The sequence below is a fragment of the Anolis carolinensis genome, chromosome 5 (genome assembly GCF_035594765.1).
Source record: "Anolis carolinensis isolate JA03-04 chromosome 5, rAnoCar3.1.pri, whole genome shotgun sequence".
NCBI classification, from domain to species: domain Eukaryota; kingdom Metazoa; phylum Chordata; class Lepidosauria; order Squamata; family Dactyloidae; genus Anolis; species Anolis carolinensis.
The window spans coordinates 89,896,763-89,916,265 of NC_085845.1; the positions used below are offsets into that span (position 1 = coordinate 89,896,763).

The 19,503-nt window shown below is 40.7% G+C and overlaps 1 protein-coding gene across 3 annotated transcripts in view; it reads left to right on the top strand.

Annotated features, from left to right (window-relative positions):
• Positions 1-678: 678 nt before the first annotated feature.
• Positions 679-19,503, top strand: part of itpr2 (inositol 1,4,5-trisphosphate receptor type 2) — a 277,201-nt gene continuing 258,376 nt past the window's right edge. For all 3 annotated transcript variants that reach the window (XM_003221489.4, XM_062981778.1, XM_062981777.1), the window contains exon 1: positions 679-1,067. In XM_003221489.4, the coding sequence (XP_003221537.1) occupies positions 976-1,067 (92 nt within the window). In that variant the 5' untranslated portion in view covers positions 679-975. The remainder of the gene's footprint in view (positions 1,068-19,503) is intronic.

Here is a 19,503-nt window from a genome sequence, read left to right on the forward strand (position 1 = left end):
AGCCATGTATAAATATGTGAGGGGAAGTCATAGGGAGGAGGGAGCAAGCTTGTTTTCTGCTGCCCTGGAGACTAGGATGCAGAACAATGGCTTCAAACTTCACGAAGGGAGATTCCAACTGAACATTAGGAAGAACTTCCTCACTGTGAGAGCTGTTCAGCAGTGGAACTCTCTGTTACGGACTGTGGTGGAGGATCCTTCTTTGGAGGCTTTTAAGCAGAGGCTGGATGGCCATCTGTTGGGGGTGTTTTGAATGCGATTTTCCTGCTTCTTGGCAGGGGGTTGGACTGGATGGCCCACGAGGTCTCTTCCAACTCTATGATTCTATTACTATGATTCATCAAAATATTCCCATCCAAACCCAAGTAACGAAGGTGGAGGCAATACTTTTCAATCAACCCTCGTACCTCACAACCTCTGAGGATGCCTGCCATAGTTGTGGACGAAACGTCAGGAGAGAATGCTTCCGGAATATACAGCCCGGAAAACACACAACAACTCTTAATCAGTGTCTCCTCAGACCTGGGCAAACTTTGGGGCACCTTTTCCCTGGCCTTCCTCTATCTCTTTCCTTCTCCCTCCCGTGGCCCCGCCTCCCGCCCTCTGGGATTGGCCGAGCTGTCGGCGAGGCCCCTCCCTCTCAGCTGGCTCAATGGGAACCAGTTTTTTTTCCCCCTCAAGAGTTTCAGTTTAAGCTGAAGCAAAGCAGGAGGCGACCCGGAGCGTGGCCAGAAGGGGGAAAAAGAGAGGTTAAGGGTTGCAAAGAGAGCCAAAGGAAGGGATGTTTTGGAATTGGAAGAAAGGCGGATCCGAATGAGGCAGAGGACGGCCAGGGGTGGAAAGGAGAAGGAAATGAAGAGGGAAGGAGAAGCGACGGCGGAGTAAGGACAAGGGCGGAGAGTGAGAGAAAGTTGGCGCCCGTGGAAACTCAGATCGGGCTTGAGGAGGAGGAGGATTCTCCGAAGATGAGCCAAGATGTCTGACAAAATGTCCAGCTTTCTCTACATCGGGGACATCGTCTCCCTCTACGCCGAGGGCTCCGTCAATGGCTTCATCAGCACTTTGGGGTAAGGCTCGTGTGAGCGTGTGTGAGGGAAACCCGCGTGTTGCCTCGCTTCTCTTCTTTTCACCTAGATCTCCCCTTCAGCCTCCCATGATTGGCGTTGTTCTGCGCGGGGTGAGGGACTCTCTCTATATTCTACCCCTTTCGAGTTTTACAGGAAGCAGCAGCTGCGAAGGGATGTGCTCGAGGGCTCTGTGCCTGCGTCGCCTCGCGCGCGGCAGAGCCAAACAAGACAAAACAAATAGGAAGTGATCAGAACTTCCCCTCGCCTGCTCTGCCTGGGACTACAACTCCCACCCGCCCCGGGCAAAGGGGCCTGCTGCTGTACATAGAGCGTCTTGTCTGGTTTATAGCCTTTGCCCTTGCCTTTGCTGAAAGATCCGCCTTTACAGCAGGCATGGGCGAACTTGGGCCCTCCAGGTGTTTTGGACTTCAACTCCCACAATTCCTAACAGCCGGTAGGCTGTTAGGAATTGTGGGAGTTGAAGTCCAAAACACCTGGAGGGCCCAAGTTCGCCCATGCCTGCTTTACTGCCATCTCAAATCCAGATGATCTGCTTTGAACTGAATTATAGTAGACCCAGGACCCTTCTACACTGCGATATATTCCAGATTGTCTGCTTTGAACTGGATTATATGAGTTTACACTGCTGTATAATTCGGTTCAAAGCAGACAATCTGGATTTTGTACGGCTTTGTAGAAGGGGCCCTATATAATCCAGTTCAAAGCAGATAAACTAGATTATCTGCTTTGATAATCAGAGTTATATGGCAATGTAGAGCCAGCCTAGAGGCCCCAGTGGCACAACGGGTTAAATCGCTGCTGAACTTGCGGACTGAAAGGTTGTACGTTCAAATCCAGGGAGCGGAGTGAGCTCCCACTATTAGCCCCAGCTTCTGCCAACCTAGCAGTTTGAAAACGTGCAAATGTGAGTAGATCAATAGGTACTGCTCCGATGGGAAGGTAACGGCGCTCCATGCAGTCATGCTGGCCACATGACCTTGGAGGTGTCTACGGACAACACCGGCTCTTCCACTTAGAAATGGAGATGAGCACCAACCCCCAGAGTCGGTCACGACTAGACTTTACCTGGAGCCAGCCTGGATCTACACTGCCCTATATCCCATGATGTGATCCCAATGTATCTTCTTATCCCAGATTATCTGGCAGTGGAGATACATATACCAGTTTAAAGCAGATAATCTGGGATGAGATCTTGGGATATAGGGCAGTGTAGAAGGGGCTCAGACTGGATCTACACTGCCATATAAAATCCAAATTATCTGCTTTGAACTGGATTATATGGCAGTGTAGACTCATAATCCAGTTAAAAGCAGATAATATAGATTATCTGATTTGATAATCTGGATTATATGGCAGTGGGGATCCAGCCCCAGATTATCAAAATAGATTATCTGTTTAGAACTGGACTATATGTCTACTCTGCCATATAATCCAGTTCAAAACAGATAATTGGATTTTATATGGCAGTGTAGATGGGGCCTCATTTAATACAGTTCAAATTAGATAATCTGAGATCAGATCCTGGAAATTAGGACAGTGTAGATCTAACCTATGTAAGCCTTGATGCCCAGGTGTTGTGCTTTTGGTATCACTGGAAGAGATCCTTGGTACCGAAATGACTCCTGCCTTCACGTTTACCGGAAATAAGCCCTAGTATTTATTTCCAAGTAAACACACATTCAGGTGCTTTTCCCCCTGTTGCTGCAACAGCAACTGAACTGGCACTGAAACCCTTATTCATGTGCAAAAAGGAGAAGGCTAAAAGGAATTTTTGTGCTGTGCTTTTGTCCCAAGAAATGGACTCAATAAGTTCTTGTGGTCCTTCAAGCCCATCCTTCGAATCAGATGCCCACACTGACTTCACTAGAGCTTTCCAAATGTTTCATGTTGGCGAACACTTTTTAGACAGGCACCTTTTCTATTGCAACCCATGAGAAGATAGAGACAAATCACTGGCAGGAAGAAACATTTCCTTTCTGCAGAGACTTCCCGCATAGCAAGGAACAGCAGTCTCTACAGCAGAGCTTTCCAGTTTCATGTTGGCCACACACTTTTGAGACATGCATCATTTAGAGATAACGACCCCTTCTACACTGCATATAATCCGGATTATTAAAACAGACAATCCACATTAACAGCTTTGAACTGTATTATATGTGTCTATAATTCAGTTCATAGCAGATAATCTCGATTTTATATGGCAGTGTAGAAGGGGTCCACAGCAATTCAGTTTTATGGCAAACTACCCACTTATTCCGGGGAGCGGGGTGAGCTCCGATCTGTCAACTCCAGCTTCCTATGGAAGAACATCAGAGAAGCCTTGCACAGAATGGTAAAACATCCAGGCGTCCTCTGGGCAACGTCCTTGCACACGGCCAATTCTCTCACACCAGAAGCGACTTGCAGTTTCTCAAGTCGCTCCTGACATGAAAAAAAAAACCTTAACCTCTTAAGAGAGATACCAACACATACATCAATTGCAACAATGAAATGTATGGGAGCACAATGTATCTCATGAAAACCTTTCATTTATATTTTAAAAATACATGCTTGTATTTCCGTTCCTGGAAGGTTACCAAGATTTGTGTCATTTCCTATTACATTTATGTGACATACTGCAGCTGACACAATTGTGACACACAGTTTGGAAGGCTCTGCACTAGACTTGACTTCCAACTGTCCCCAGTTAGTCTTTCAATCTCATATCAACCATCATAGGGAAGACTGAAGTCCTTTCCACATTATGCATGAAAAGCCTTTGAATTAAGAAATGATGTCTATGTGCTGTTAATCTTCAAAAGAGCTCTCAAAGTGGCCTTATCTTCAGCTGGGTTGTGCTGTTATCGGAGGACCAGATTTGGCCCATTTTGTGTTACTGTCACAGATCTAACATATCCATCCAAAAGAGCCCATCCACACATGTGTGATTCTTTATTATCATATCAGCATGAGTATGAATTGGTTTTAAGAGAGCATTCAAATGTCTGAAGCACTTAAAACTCATATTTTTTAAAAAAGTTATGTATACAAATAACAATTTTGAGCAGCGGGCTTATTGTATAAAATTACATTCTACTGAAGGTGTCTGTTTCCATGTGATTAAAACATCAAAACAACTAAGCTTGCTTTCTGCAAAAACTACTTTATGATAACTTTTTTTACCCAATCTGCCTCTCATGCCTTTACGGAGGTAATAATAACAGTTCTCATAGTATGAAGCTTCTTCGTGAGAAACATATAAATCCGTAAGAGATTGTGAGCCTGCCAATATATTACAGAAGATAGAAGAACTACAGTAGAGTCTCACTTATCTAACATTCGCTTATCCAACATTCTGGATTATCCAATGCAGTTTGCCTCCCCGATTCACAGCTGATTCTCTAGGCAGCAAGGATTGAACTGTTTGTGGATTTAATTTCTGACAATGTTGCCACTGTAAGTTCATTTTATACAATTCTATCTTTATTTGTGGTCAATTCGTTAGTAGCCAATGTTTTTGTAGTAAGTGTTTTCAATATATTGCCATGTTTTGGTGCTAAATTCATAAATACAATAATTACTACTTAAGGTTACCATGTTTTGGACTGCTTTTCTGTCCATTTGTTATAAAACATGATTTTTTTGGTGCTTAATTTGTAAAACCATAACGTAATTTGACATTTAATAGACTTTTCCTTAATCCCTCCTTATTATCCAACATTTTTGCTTATCCAACGTTCTGCTGGCCTGTTTATGTTGGATAAGTGAGACTCTACTGTACTCAATTCTATGCGATCTTGAGAGTTGTAGTTCGACAAGACCTATAGCAGGAGCCCCTGGTGGCTCAATGGGTTAAGCCCTTGTGCCAGCAGGACTGCTGACTTGAAGGTTGGGTAGCTGACATGAAGGTTGCCGGTTCGAATCCGGGGAGAGCGTGCATGAGCTCCCTCTGTCAGCTCCATCTCCCCATGCGGGGACATCCTCTCACAAGGATGGTAAAACATCAAACATCCGGACATCCCCTGGGCAACATCCTTGTAGACGGACAATTCTGTCACACCAGAAACGACTTGCAGTTTCTTAAGTTGGTCCTGACATGAAAAAAAGACCTATAGCTGTCTCTGCCAAAAAATGCTTTAACAAACTACGAATCTATAGCCTTGGACGAGGGCAGTTAAAGTGGACTCAAACTGCATGAATTCTGTAGTTTAGAGCTAGCCTTTATCAATTGGCAGTTCTGGGTGTCTTTAAATTTTTTAAATCAAGTTTCAGAAGTGGGATGTATTTTAAAGAACAGTACTGAGCTACTTCTGAATAAATTCTTTCTACAGAAATCATGATTAGATCCCATCAGCAGCAAAATGTCCTATCGCAGTTGTGGAATATACTTCATTCCTGTTAACACGAGCAGTACATTTAAATACAACACTGCTTAATTCGAGTACTAGTATCACTGAAGCAATGCATTTAAAAAGGAGATATCTTAATATTGCAGATCTGTATGGAAGTCACCTTATAGTGTATCAGTGTGAATTACTTTCAAAGATTTGTGCCTAGGACATGTCTGTAACTAACCCTGATATTTGATATTCAGGTTCCTGTAGAATGCACTTGTCTTTCTTTGTTTGTATATTTAATTATTTACTGTACTGTTCATTGTATTGAACTTCCCCCCAAATCCATATATATATATATATATATATATATATACACACACACACACACACACACACACATATATATACACTTTTAAAAAAAATCATACAATAATTACTTTTATCATATAGCAGATATATAATGTATCATACAATGCTTGCATAATTATTTTATATCTATTGTTGATTTATATCTACTCCAATGTTAACATTTGTCCATCTATATTTCTTCACCACTGTGTATCCCCCCTCCCACCCTGAGCCACTTCTTATATATTGTCCAACCAAAATCTCATTTCTTCCTGAGGCGGTAGCCCTCCATCCCCTTTTTGAAGTCCTTTCTCAATAAATTTCCCCCATACATCCTCAAAATCATTTTTTCCATATCTCTCTTTTAACTTTTAATTTGCATGTTAACTTATCATTTATTGCCAATTTCCATACTTCCTTATACCATTCTTCAATCTGAACATTTATTACTTTTCTTCAGTTCCTTGCTATAAGCATTCTTGCTATTGTCAATAAATTTGTTATTGCTTCTTTTTCTTTTTTATCCATCTTATTGTTATTATAAATTGATAATAATGCAATACCAGGGCTTCTTTCCAGTTTGATGTTCATTATATCCTCTATCTCTTTAAATATTTTATACCAAAATTTTCTTACATATTTACAATGCCACCACATATGTATATATGTTCCCATTTGCTGACAGCCTCTCCAGCAATTTTTTGGATGGTTTTTATTAATATTTGACATTTTTAATGGTGTTAAATACCATTTCCAAATTATCTTATAATAATTTTCTTTAACTCTTATTGGTAAATTTTTCAAGTGCCTTTGTTTCCACAATTGTGACCATTCCATTTCATATATTTTCACCTCTAACTCCTCCTCCCATATTTCCTTAAGAGTGGTATTTTTTCTCTCTCCTTCTTTTATTCCACCCAGTATTCTATAGATTCTACCCGTTACACCTTTCAATTTTTTTCATATATATCCTTTTGAAGAACTCAATGTATAGTCCAGCCCCCCGCCCCCCATGTCTACATGAGATATATTCCCAGACTTTGCATGGATAATAGTTAACCCTATTGAAATGAAGGACTTCTAGCCCAAGAACACATTGGAGGAAATGTCTATTTTGTTGGAAGCAGATAAATAAAACCACAGGTCATAATGTATAGTCAAAGTTTTTGTGCAATACCTAACGAAGGATCAGAGTCAGTCAGACTTTAGATATAATCCCAGTGGCTTTACCATGCTCTGAATGGGAAACTCAACTGAAATAAATGGAGACTTAAGATACTTAAGATTAATTTGTCAGTAATCTTTGTAATTATGAACGTTCTGGGCACTATTCTGTCATGCATGTCAAATTGCCTGTTTGCTTAGCTTTTGAATCATGCTCTTAAATGGGTTCATAAACAGTGTTCAGGCACTTCATAAATATCCTTTGCGAGGGCTTTTTGTCCTTACAGATGGCCTTCGTTAAAGAGATTTTCTTTAATGCATTCCTCTGCTCAAAGTTTTTCTATTTTAGAAAGCAGTATATAAATGTTTGTTTTGACAGTGGATCTGGTTGTGCTTATTGTGGAGCAGCTGCGGCTGAAATCGAGGCAGCAACATTTCCCATCTGGATAAACAGTCATGGGAAAAGTGCAGTGTGTCCATGTGCATATATTTGTATTCAAGTGTGCTATAAGAGATATCTTCTCTCACAGAGAGATTTAACTTCTGCACCAAGAGATTTTGTTGCTCACATTTTACAAAAAGGCATCCTTATTGCTATTCCAAACAAACAGAAAAAATGAAGCAGAGACATGTTCCAGACTGAAGGTCAATATTATTATTATATTTATTTTTATATTGCTTTTTCTCTCTTAAAAGACGCTCAAAGTGCATTCTTTGAAGGTCATACTATCATGTGCAGAGAGGGGACTCATCTTAGGGTGCTTCTAGATATAAGATAAATGTGGACAAAAATGGGTTAAAATAACCAATTTTTGGCCGCATTGGAGTCCCCACCGCCCAACCCAAACCTCGGATTTTCCTTTCCGGGTGGCTAGATGCTATTTCGATTGTAATTGGGATAACAGTCAACTGTCTCTCAACCCTAAATGAGTTGACGCTGTCCCCAAGTCCACTCCACACAGGGTCCATGCCTGGTAAGACCTGGATTAAGATCTAGATCTTACCATGTATTTAATTAATGCGGAGTAAACCAGGAAAACCTGGTTTACTCCCAATTAATTCAGTTTTACCGGAAGCGTCATCTGGACATCTCTGGTAAAACCAAGCCAGATCCCACGTTTTGGCTCTGTCTAGATGGGCCCTTACTCTCCCAAACTCCATGGAAACTTTATTGCCGTTTTCAGGATTTTGTTCCAAGTTTGTATTGAACGTATGTGTTTATTAGCCAGTTAGTAGAAGTGCCTTGTGGGTTGTTTGAATAATTAAAGTTCCTTGATTTAGACTGATTTAGACTGGATTCAAGCAGTCCATTCAATTTGGGTTGTGGTTTGGTTTCAAAGCCGTGAGAAATTCCAGTATCTGCAGTCACACAAATGTAGGCTCTCTTGTGAGTGGTGAAGCTGCTTAATACCCTCTAATGATTTGAAATGGTGTTACTCGTGGAAGATTTCAACCAAAAGGATTTGTTTATATTAAAGGACATATCCCAAATAGGAAACAACAGTATTGCCACTTTTGAAGAACTGCTATTAAACAGAGGAGGACACAATATTCCAGGTGTGGTCTGACCAAGGCAGAATAGAGGGGTAGCATGACTTCCTTGGAAGTAGACACTGTGTTCTTGTTTATGCAGGCCAAAATCCCATTGGCTTTTTTTTTTGCTGCCACATCACATTGTAGGCTCGTGTTTAACTTGTTGTCCACGAGGACTCCAAGATCTTTTTCACACGTACTGCTGTCAAGCCAGGCATCCCCCATTCTGTATCCTTGTATTTCATTTTTTTCTGCCTAAGTGGAGTATCTTACATTTGTCCCTGTTGAACTTCATTTTGTTACAGTAGAGTCTCGCTTATCTAATGTAAACTTGTATTTTATTTTTTTCTGCCTAAGTGGAGTATCTTACATTTGTCCCTGTTGAACTTCATTTTGTTACAGTAGAGTCTCGCTTATCTAACGTAAACGGGCCGGCAGAACATTGGATAAGCAAATATGTTGGATAATATGGAGAGATTAAGGAAAAGCCTATTAAACATCAAATTAGGTTATGATTTTACAAATCAAGCATCAAAACATCATGTTATACAACAAATTTGACAGAAAAGTAGTTCAATACACAGTAATGCTATGTAATAATTACTATACAGTAGAGTCTCACTTATCCAAGCCTCGCTTATCCAAGCCTCTGGATTATCCAAGCCATTTCTGTAGTCAATGTTTTTAATATATCGTGATATTTTGGTGCTAAATTCATAAATACAGTAATTACAACATAACATTACTGCGTATTGAACTACTTTTTCTGTCAAATTTGTTGTATGACATGATGTTTTGGTGCTTAATTTGTAAAATCATAACCTAATTTGATGTTTAATAGGCTTTTCCTTAATCCCTCATTATCCAAGATATTCGCTTATCCAAGCTTCTGCCGGCCCGTTTAGCTTGGATAAGTGAGACTCTACTGTACTTTACAAAATTAGCACCAAAATATCACGATGTATCGAAAACATTGACTACAAAAATGCGTTGGATAATCCAGAACGTTGGATAAGCGAGACTCTACTGTAGTTTCGGCCCATCTCTTTAATCTGTTAAGATCATTTTGAATTCTGCTCCTGTCTTCTGGAGTATTGGCTATCCCTCCCAGTTTGGTGTCGTCTGCAAACTTGATGATCGTGCCTTCTAACCCTTTATCTAAGTCATTAATAAAGATGTTGAACAGAACTGGGCCCAGATCCAGCCTTTGCGTGATAGGAAATGGTTTTGAAGGCAAATTATGCACAATGAGGATGCTTTCCGAAATTAGCCAACCATGCTATCAGGGGGAGGTTGTGGTAGGTGAAGTCCAAAATTAAAAGTCACCTCTCTCAGACTAAAAGGTAAAGGTTTCCCCTGACGTTAAGTCCAGTCATGTCTGACTCTGGGGGTTGGTGTTCATCTCCATTTCTAAGATGAAGAGCCGGCGTTGTCCGTAGACACCTCCAAGGTCATGTGGCCGGCATGACTGCATGGAGCACCATTACTACCTCTTCATATATTCCACTTCAACATATTGTTTTGAATACTTACCAGACTGTCACTACTGCAATTGGATTTCAGCATAGGATGCTAGAGTTCTGTGAGCAAAATTTGCAAACTTCTAGAGACAACTGAGCTATTCGACAGAGCTGGTGCATTGGTCTGTCCAGGCAGTCTGTTTCTATGTTGGATCAAGGTAAGGAAACAAATGTGTGCTGTAAAGTCATCTTGGCATTTCTGCTGTCACGGTACGGATTTGAGCCTTTCATGCATGGCTGACGTGGGATCATTCTCGCAGAGCAGTTATGGGTTAGCTGGCACTGTAATTGCTAAGAACTCTTTGGGAGCACCAGTCATTGTTATGCTTGCTTTTTTTTCTATGGTTGTATTGTTTTTTTCTGGAGAAACCGCACAGCCATATTAGCCAGAATATCAAGGCAGAAAATCCCACAATATCTGCTTTGAACTGGGCTATCTGAGTCCACACTTCCATATATTCCAGTTCAAAGCAGAAAAATTGGGATTTTATTCGACTATGTGAAAGGAACTCGAGATTCCCAGTGTGATGATACTGGTGTAGTTCTGCTGTGTTGGTAACAATTTACTGGTACTTATTTCAGAATTTGTTGTTGTTGTTAACTGCCATTAAGTCAACTTCTGCTTATAGCGAATGAGAGACCTTCAGCTTCCCCCATCGTCAACCACCTTACTGAGGCATTGCAGACTCAGAGCTATGAAAGAGTTGTCTGCCTCAAATGTGGTTCTCCTCTTTTTTCTTTTTTGGTGCTGACTTCTATTGTATTAAACATTCTTGTATTTTCTAGTGATTTCTTTCAAATTAGGATGCCTAAAATATAAGTGCATTATAACTTTGCAGTTGTACAAAGATTTGGGTATTTAATGGTTTTAGATTGTGCAAAACAGGGGTGGAAAGCTGGCAGGACAGGTAATGTTTTTATCTCCTTGCATCCCTTGTAGCCTAGACTGTGCCAAAACCATCTAGGGGCTTGTGGTGGTGCTGTGGAGCATTTGAAGGGGGTATAGAAAACAGATTCAGGGATGACACGTGCAAAACAACCTGTGTGACACTCCTGAAGTAAAACAACCTATATTTTGGTAGTACCTCATCAAGAGGTAGTATTGCATAGAAAGAAACAGAGTGGAAAATGTTTACGATGAATTTCCATGTTTTTGTGTTTCATTAGGTTGGAAGATAATATTCAAAGCTTTTTCTTCCTTGCTTCTCACAATTACTTCCTATTTTCGTATTGACTTCCTTCTCCTAGACAGTGGTTATTATATTCAAACTCTGACTCCAAAACATTCACAGCCAGGGTAATACTGTATCACCACTTGAATAGTCATGGCTGCATGCGCTGCAATCCTGGAGTTTGTGGTCTGGTAAGGCACTAGAATAGCCCACATGATTGAAATTCTATACAGTGGAAACTCTACTTAAGAGTGTCCCAACTTAGGGCGCTTCCACGCAGCCCAAAACTCTGTGCCAAAATGGGTTTTAAAAACTCCTTTTGGCATGGATTTTTGTCCCCACTCCCCCCCCCCCAAAAAAAACAAACCCCTAGGCTTTCCCAGAAAGTGTGGTTGCATGCCATCCCGATAACAATTTGCCAGGTTATTTTGAATTAATTCATTTTTACCAGGGGCATTGTTTGGACGGTCCCAGTAAAAACCCAAACTGGTTTCGCATTTTTGACCTGTCTGAATGGGCCCTTAAGAGCAATTTGAGTTAAGAGCAATCACTTGGCCTTGGTTTTGCTTTGACATAAGAACAATGTTTTGAGTTAAGAGCTAGTGCAAGAGGGAGCGCTAGCACAAGAGGGAGCACTAGCACGAGAGAACAGAACTTTAGGGCTTCAAGGGAGCAGTCTCCATGCCTCGTGCCTCCATGTCTCCTGCTCTTGTCGGCTTTGTGAGATTGCTGTCTGCTTTTGCTCTTGTCCACTTTGAGGAATTCTGGGTTAGTTGATTCTGTGTGATTTCATCCCTGGTATGTTTGGTTTCATGAAGAGAGAGGGTGTGAAAGCAAGAGAGGGAGGGATGCTGGAATGAGTACAGTATGAAGAAAACAATGCTTCTGCCTCTTCATTTTGTGCTTTGTGCTTCCTTGCTACAACTTTGTGCTTCTACCATTTTAAAATTGATTTTTCTTTTTTAATTGTTCCATGTGAATATGCAGGTTTTGCCCCGTTGTTACACTGGCCAGCACACATTCTGTTGTCTCAAATGTGCTTCCTTGCCACAACTTTTACTTCTACTATTTTAAAGTTCTGTGTGAATGTACATTTATATATTATTTTTTATTTATAAAGTAAAATTTCTTATTTAAAAACACGTTACGAAAATGGGGTGGGAGGCTGGAATGGATTAATAGCACTTCAGTGGGAAGTTTGCTTTGTGATAAGAGTGTTTTGAGCTAAGAGCTCGGCAACAGAATGAATTAAACTCTTAAGTCAAGGTATCCCTGTATATGCCCCCCCTCCCCCTAAACTACCAATTCTAGGATTTCATAAACCAAAGCAGTTAAAGTGAATTCAAAGCTGTGGAATGTAAAAGAGAGATTGGTTGAGAGAGAATCCATGAGTAATAACTAATTGGGCATGTTTATTTGTAGAAGATCGACAGAGAGTAGAAAGTTTGTTGTTGTTTTTGTTGTTGTTTCTATCTGTCTTCACACGCTTTCCAACTTATGGCATATTATCCTTATGGTTCTCTGAGTCGAAAAGTGTGTATTTGTAGCATTTGTTCAATTCAATGACAAAACAATTTGTCTCTTGTAGCTGCCCCAACAAATTTGTGTTGCCTGGGGGCTTGTTCACTGTTAAAAATACTTTGTGGGCACTGCAGTCCCGACCAACTGTATTTTTGATGATTCACTTTCAACTCTGTTTTTGGGGTTTAATCGAATTAAGAAACCCTTACCTTTATGTGGCATTACCTCTCTGTGTCATAAAAGGAAAGGGCAGAACAGGTTTGTGGGGGGTAATTAGTTATTCCCACCAGGAAGTGGTTCTTTTCTGGGTTGAATAAAAAAAGAAGTTTGCATATGTGTGAATATTGTATATTAATATATCAATGTTGGTGCATCTCCACTTGACAGAAAATGTTTATTCGCATACATGACTGGGAGAAAAAATGCAGCAGCTGCATCTGTGTTGCCAAAAATAATAGAAAGGTTTGGATATGTTGGCTGCTGATCAGTGTGGACTGGGAAATGTGCTGCTACATAGATTTTTTAAAATTAGCGTGGACAAGGCCAAAGCTGGTGCTTCTTGTGTACTTTTTATTATCTAGTAGAGAATAACCTTAGAAGCATTTCTGCAAGTTTTTCTGCCCATCATATAGTTAGACATTTTCCCCCTAGTGCCCTATTTGCAGTGTTTGATGGGTATATTCCCCCTCATTTTTTTCAACACTCTTGTCAGCTTTCCAATGCTTATTATTTTGTGTGTCTCGATTTCCCCCCCCTCCTAACTCCACCTAATAAGAACATTATTTACTCTGGCTGTCCTCTGATCTTGGAGGTGACTTTCATGATTGCCAGTTCTTAAATTGACCTTGTTCTTCTCTTTTTCACGACAATGTGACATGTAAAAAACACAGTTTTTCTTGGCATAGAGATAAAGTGGCAGGCAATGCTTCACCTGCTTCACTTTGGCCTCCTAGCTGCTGTTGAAAGTCCAGGAGTAGTCAAAAGGTTGGCAGCAAGAACGAGGCACTTTGAAAAGGCACTATTTTACCTAACATGATAAGAGGGACCTTGATGTCTAAAGACTTTTTAAAAAACAGAAAATTAACTGTTAAGAGTAGCATTTTGCTGGGAAATATGCTCAAGTGTTAGGAGGGAGTTTTGTGGAATGTAAATTGTCTTGATTTCCATTTCCTTGTTACGTTTTTTTAACCTACCAATTTCTCACATTCCTATCTCACAATCCCAGCTGTCAGTTTCTACTGGTTACAGATGGTATAAATGAGACTGTCAGAGGAAGTAAAATTAAGAGATCAAAATTCCAGTAAGCAAATCCCGTTAGCTTTATATAGCAATAATAATAATAATAATAATAATAATAATAATAATAATAATAATAGGAAGGAATTCCCAGTTTATTTCATTCAGTTCTTTATAAGTCTTTTTGCCATACCTTTTTCACTGATATAATGTTCACAACATCCTTTCACATGCTCTGAGCTACGTAACAACAAGAATTCCACTTGCAGTCAGACCTTCCTCTTCTTTTCTCCTGTTCTGAAGTCTTGGGTTGAGTTGTGGGCAAGAAAATGTCGACTCACCTCAAAGTCACTCCTGACTATTCCTATGAAGTTTGCTGACTTTTGGTGAGCATCCCAGGATTTAAAGGATTAAACTGGCTTTGCCCCGCTTTGGGCAAAATTGGAAGATATTCTGAAATTTTCTGGAACTCTAGGGTCGCTTCCAGACGGGTAAAACCCACACCAAACCGGGTTTTTAAAAAGTTGCAAAGTTGTATGTACTCCTCCCCTTTTGCTTTGCCATCTGCTATTCGCTGAGCTCTGACTGCCGTTGCCAGATTCTTGTTCGGGGGGCGGGGGGAGGAAGAAAATCGCTTCTTGCCCCCAGTCTCCTGGCATGTCTTTTCTATGCACCAGGACTAACTTAATGGCAGCCAGGTAAGATGTTTTCAATTTTAAGGGTTTATTTTGGGATTTATAGGAGTGAGTGAGTGCTCTCCTGGAGCTCGGAAAACTGTAGTTGCATAAATGTACCTTGGAGATGGGAACCAAGTCAAAACACAAAATTCGTTTATGTTCCATAGTTACCTTATATACATAGCCTGAATGTAATTTTATCCAAAAAATTAATGGAAATCATAATTCTGTGCACTAAACAAAGTTTGTGCACATGGAACTATCAGAAAGCACAGGCACCACTTTCTCAGCTGCTCATGAGAATAATTCTGGACTATGTTGCTCTGCGTCCCTCATCCCCACAAATATGGAAGACCAACTGTATGGCAGACCAGAGCATTCAAATTTGCTACGAATGCACTGAGATTTCATTTCTTTGTAAATTTTAATAATACATTTTTATACCATGCACGTACTTTCTTTCCTTTGATTTCAAAATTGCACCTCTTAGTTTGTATATCACGCACAAACATTTGTTTGCACACACATGAGCATACACATAGATCTGTATAAGCCACCTAAAGAGTTTAGTTTAATAAACCAAGGCGAGACATTTATTCCAATAAGAAATATGTATAGCTTGATCCACTCCCACCCCCATTTAGGTGTTGAATATCAGATCAACCTGAAAGGTAGCTTTGGGCATGTCACATGCTCTCAGCCACAAAAAATGGCAACAACAGTTTCTTGATTTTGTCAAGAAATCACCCACTTTGGTACTTATCTTCATTCTGGAATGTTATTCCCTCCTGTAAATGGCTTGAGAAGGAGATTAAACATCTCAAAACCTTGGGTCAGATTTTGAAACTTGGCAACCATACCTCTGTATTGTGTATTTGAAACAGACTATTTGTTTTGTTTAATGTAAGCTGCCAGAGGCTAATTATTCCTTAAACAAAGCTGAGAGAACACAGTTTTATAAATAATATATAAATGAGCAGGCCTTCGGTTCCTATGTGTGGCCATACCAAGGCACCCAATTGCCCTTGAGTTCTAAAAGTTCATTAGCTACAGAGAAGTTTTCTATATTATCTGTCCAATATACAGGCAATTTAGGGCTGTGTTTCTAGACTTCTGGTGTAAATAGAGACTGATATAAATGGGGAGAGTTCTTTAAAGAAACACTGGATACTAGGCCTGTGCAATCAATGAAAAAATGTTTCAGTGCTGAATACAAAATGAAGGGGTGGGGTGGGGATTGCTTCTAAAGTGTTTCCGAAATTGGACGGGGTCCGTATTGTAACTATAATGAGTCAACTACTTTTTTGTTACTTTTTGTTAAGTAATTAATTGTGCCAACGGGGAAATTTCAGGGGTTCTTTTCTTCCTCCTTATTAGAACTATTGGCATGAAACTTGCTATGATCATATAATACATTTACCACTATTAGCCCATCAGGTTTCGGAACGTTTCACTCATCCATGGGATTTTGGGCAATTTTCAAAATGTTTACAAACATTTTTTTTTAAAAACTACAAGAGCTATCTCCTTGAATTTTCTATACAGTGATACAAGATAACAGAGGGTCATTTCTCCCAACTTTCAGAAATATTCATACATCTACTGATTTTGCTAGTCTTTTAAAGTTTTGAGAAAAACTTTTTTTAAAGCCACAACAGCTATCTCGTTTGAATGTCTTTAAGCAATAGAATTTCAATTTAGGGATTTCTTCCTGACCCAGCACAAGTTTACTTACTAGTTTTTAAATGTCAGTCAGGCCTCCTCTTTGCAAATTCAACAATTTATTGGAACTCTGGCTACTGTTAGGAGGAACAAATCTCTCCACTATCCTAATTGGGGCTTTCTGATGCTGAGCGGAATTCTAGGAAATGTAGTTTAGGGCAGGGCCTTTTGAATTCTCTGGCATAGGACTCCTCACCTTCCCATACTATATTTCCCAAAATTCTGTACTCTCTCGGTCTCTTTCCCAGCCTACTCAGCTCATCCCACTCTGATGCTTTTCTCTCCTCATGGTGAAAGGCAGCCTATATCTTCTTAATTTAAAAAGGAATGGCAGCCTTTTTGGCTTCACCTTTCTTGCGCTGAAAATGAAACTGACGTCCAAGCATTATAGAAGTCAAACAAAAAAGTATTGGGTGAGTTTTGATTCTTAAGTTTTTACATGGGTGCCCCCCTCCTCCCCTGGTTTCTTAATAACTGTTTGTATATAAAAACATACGAATTATATATGACTTACAATTTAAAAGCGAAGATTTGCACACCCCTACTGGATATCAGATGGATGAGTTCCAATGGAGCTGATTTACTTATTTATTTTACAGTAGAGTCTCACTTATCCAACACTCGCTTATCCAGCATTCTGGGTTATCCAACACATTTTTGTAGTCAATGTTTTCAATACATCATGATATTTTGGTGCTAAATTAGTAAATACAGTGATTACTACCTAGCATTACTGCATATTGAACTACTTTTTCTGTCAAATTTGTTGTATAACATGATGTTTTGGTGCTTAATTTGTAAAATCATAATCTATTTTGATGTTTAATAGGCTTTTTCTTAGTCTCTCCTTATTATCCAACATATTCGCTTATCCAACGTTCTGCCGGCCCGTTTATGTTGGATAAGTGAGACTCTACTGTATTTATTTACTGTATTTCTACCCCGCTCTATCTCTGATGTAGTAACAAAGTTACTATTTTACTCAATTTGTCACCAAAGTTAAGGAAATATAAGCATCAGAGTTAACCTTTCTCAGGCCAGAGAAACCTTCCATTGGAGATGATGCCATTCCAGTGGCCCATTACCCCTTCTCCATCTAAGAAAGTAGAAGAAACCACTTCCGAGATCTCAGTTTCTTCATTTTCTTCACACACCTTTCTAAACAAGCAAAGGAAGCCTCTTTCTCTGAGGTGAGATTCTAGTTTCTTCCTCCCTTGAGTCTCTCCCCATTTGGAGTAAACAAAGGAAATCCATTCTGCCGAAAGCAGCAAGACTCCAGTTTGTTCCTCCTCCTGCTTCTTCTTCTAAGAAGGCAAAGGAAGTCCTGCCCTTCTGGCAACTTCAGGAATACAGCTGCTTTCTCCTCCTATGCATTGTGGGCAAGGTTTCCATTTATTTGTTTGTTTTTTTATTCCTGGAGAAGTGTTGTAAATTTGAAGTAGAAATTGAGCAAATAAACCCATACGTGGAATATTAAGTAAGTATATAAATGGCCGGTTATAAGATGAAAGAGTATCTCTGTGATTGTTTTGTGGATTTTTTTTAAACATGTCACTGAAATCAAATCGTAGAAGTGCGTAAGTGTAATAGGCTTGGGTGTCAGCCCATGTTCTTTGCCTGTTACAGTTGTCTTTGAAAAATAAGGTAAATGGTCACTTTTAATAAGGGGTGAATCTTTTCAGATATTTTTGTTAGAGCAGTTATGAAACCTGTTTGGCCATAGTTTCATAAGAGAGCATAGTAAATTTGGCGATTGGTGCTGGAGACTTACACACATCTACTTTGTGAACAGAAATTAATATTTTCCCTTTTATCAGAGATGGCCAAAGGCATTTTGCTTACAGGACAGCACAAAATCCAAGCAAATTGAGAGTTTAACCTTTAATGCTAATAAGGGAATACAGTAGAGGCTCGGTTATCCGACTTCCACTCATCTGACACTCTGTATTGCCCGATGCCCTGGGGCCACCCTCCCTTGCTCGCTCACTCACCTGCCCTCCTGGCCGGGTCCTAGTTCTGCGTGAGCAAGGGAGGATGGGCGGCAAAGGCAGCAGCAGTGGTAGAAGCAGGAGCCTGGCCTCCCCTTCCTGTCTCCTTTGGGCCCCAGCTTGTCGCTTTACCCCTGTTTGTTGCTGACTTGCTAACCTACCCCCCCTTGCTCACTCACCGGGTCAGGTCCTGGTTCTGCTGCCACCTTTGCCGCTGCCTTTGCCGCATGGTCCTGGCCCGGTGAGTGAGTGAGTGAGGGAGGGAGGGTGAGTGAGTGAGAGAGGGAGGAGGGCAACAAAGGCAGCAGCGGCGGTAGAAGCAGGAGGCTGGGAGAGGTGGCCAGGCTCCTGGTTCTGCTGCTGCTGTCGCCGCCTTTGCCGCCCTTGCTCGTTCGCTCGCTCACCGGGCTGGGCCTTAGTAAAAAAGGCAGCAACAGCAGCAGCGGCAGAACCAGGACCTGGCCTGGTGAATGAGAGAGTGAGGGAGGGAGGACTGCAAAGGCAGTGGCTGCCGTCGCCGCCTTTGCCACCAGGGTGAGCGAGGTAGGGAACCAGTGCCTGGAGGAGGTAGGAAGAAGAGGACAGGCTCCTGCTTCTGCCACCACTGCTGCCGTTGCCTTTTTTCTTTGTTTTCTCTTAGTAAACAAACAAACTCATCGCCTGAGTGAGCGAGTGAGCGATCCCTCCCTATTATCCAACATTTTTGCATATCCAACATTCTTCCAGCCCGTTTATATCGATTAACTGAGACTCTACTATAGTTTTGTCTATTGAGCATCCCTCAGAGGCCTAAGAAGGCAGGTTAGGGTGCATGATATGCATAAGCCTGTTATCCAGCACATTGGTGCCACCACCTTTGTCTGCCTAATGACTAACTAGCTTGTAAGGGTGTGTATTGTGTTTTATTATTTTTTATTCATTTAAATATTTTTCATAAACTTTTCAGTATATTGAGCCCATTAAATTTGCAATCATGAGAGACCCAAGGTACCATGCCAAAAGTTGTGCAAAAACAATGCAAACAAAAAAGCAAAGCGAGGCAGAGCACTGCGCTAACACATTGTATTTGGATTTTGCCTTGCTTTTGACAAGGTCTGGGGGTACTCTGGAGTTTGTTGGAAATTCTTCAGTATCCTGGAACTTTGGGGCTGTCTTGGCAGAAGGCTCGGGTTCAGTTTGACCCCATCCACTGTCCAGAAAGGTTACGGCCATCATCAC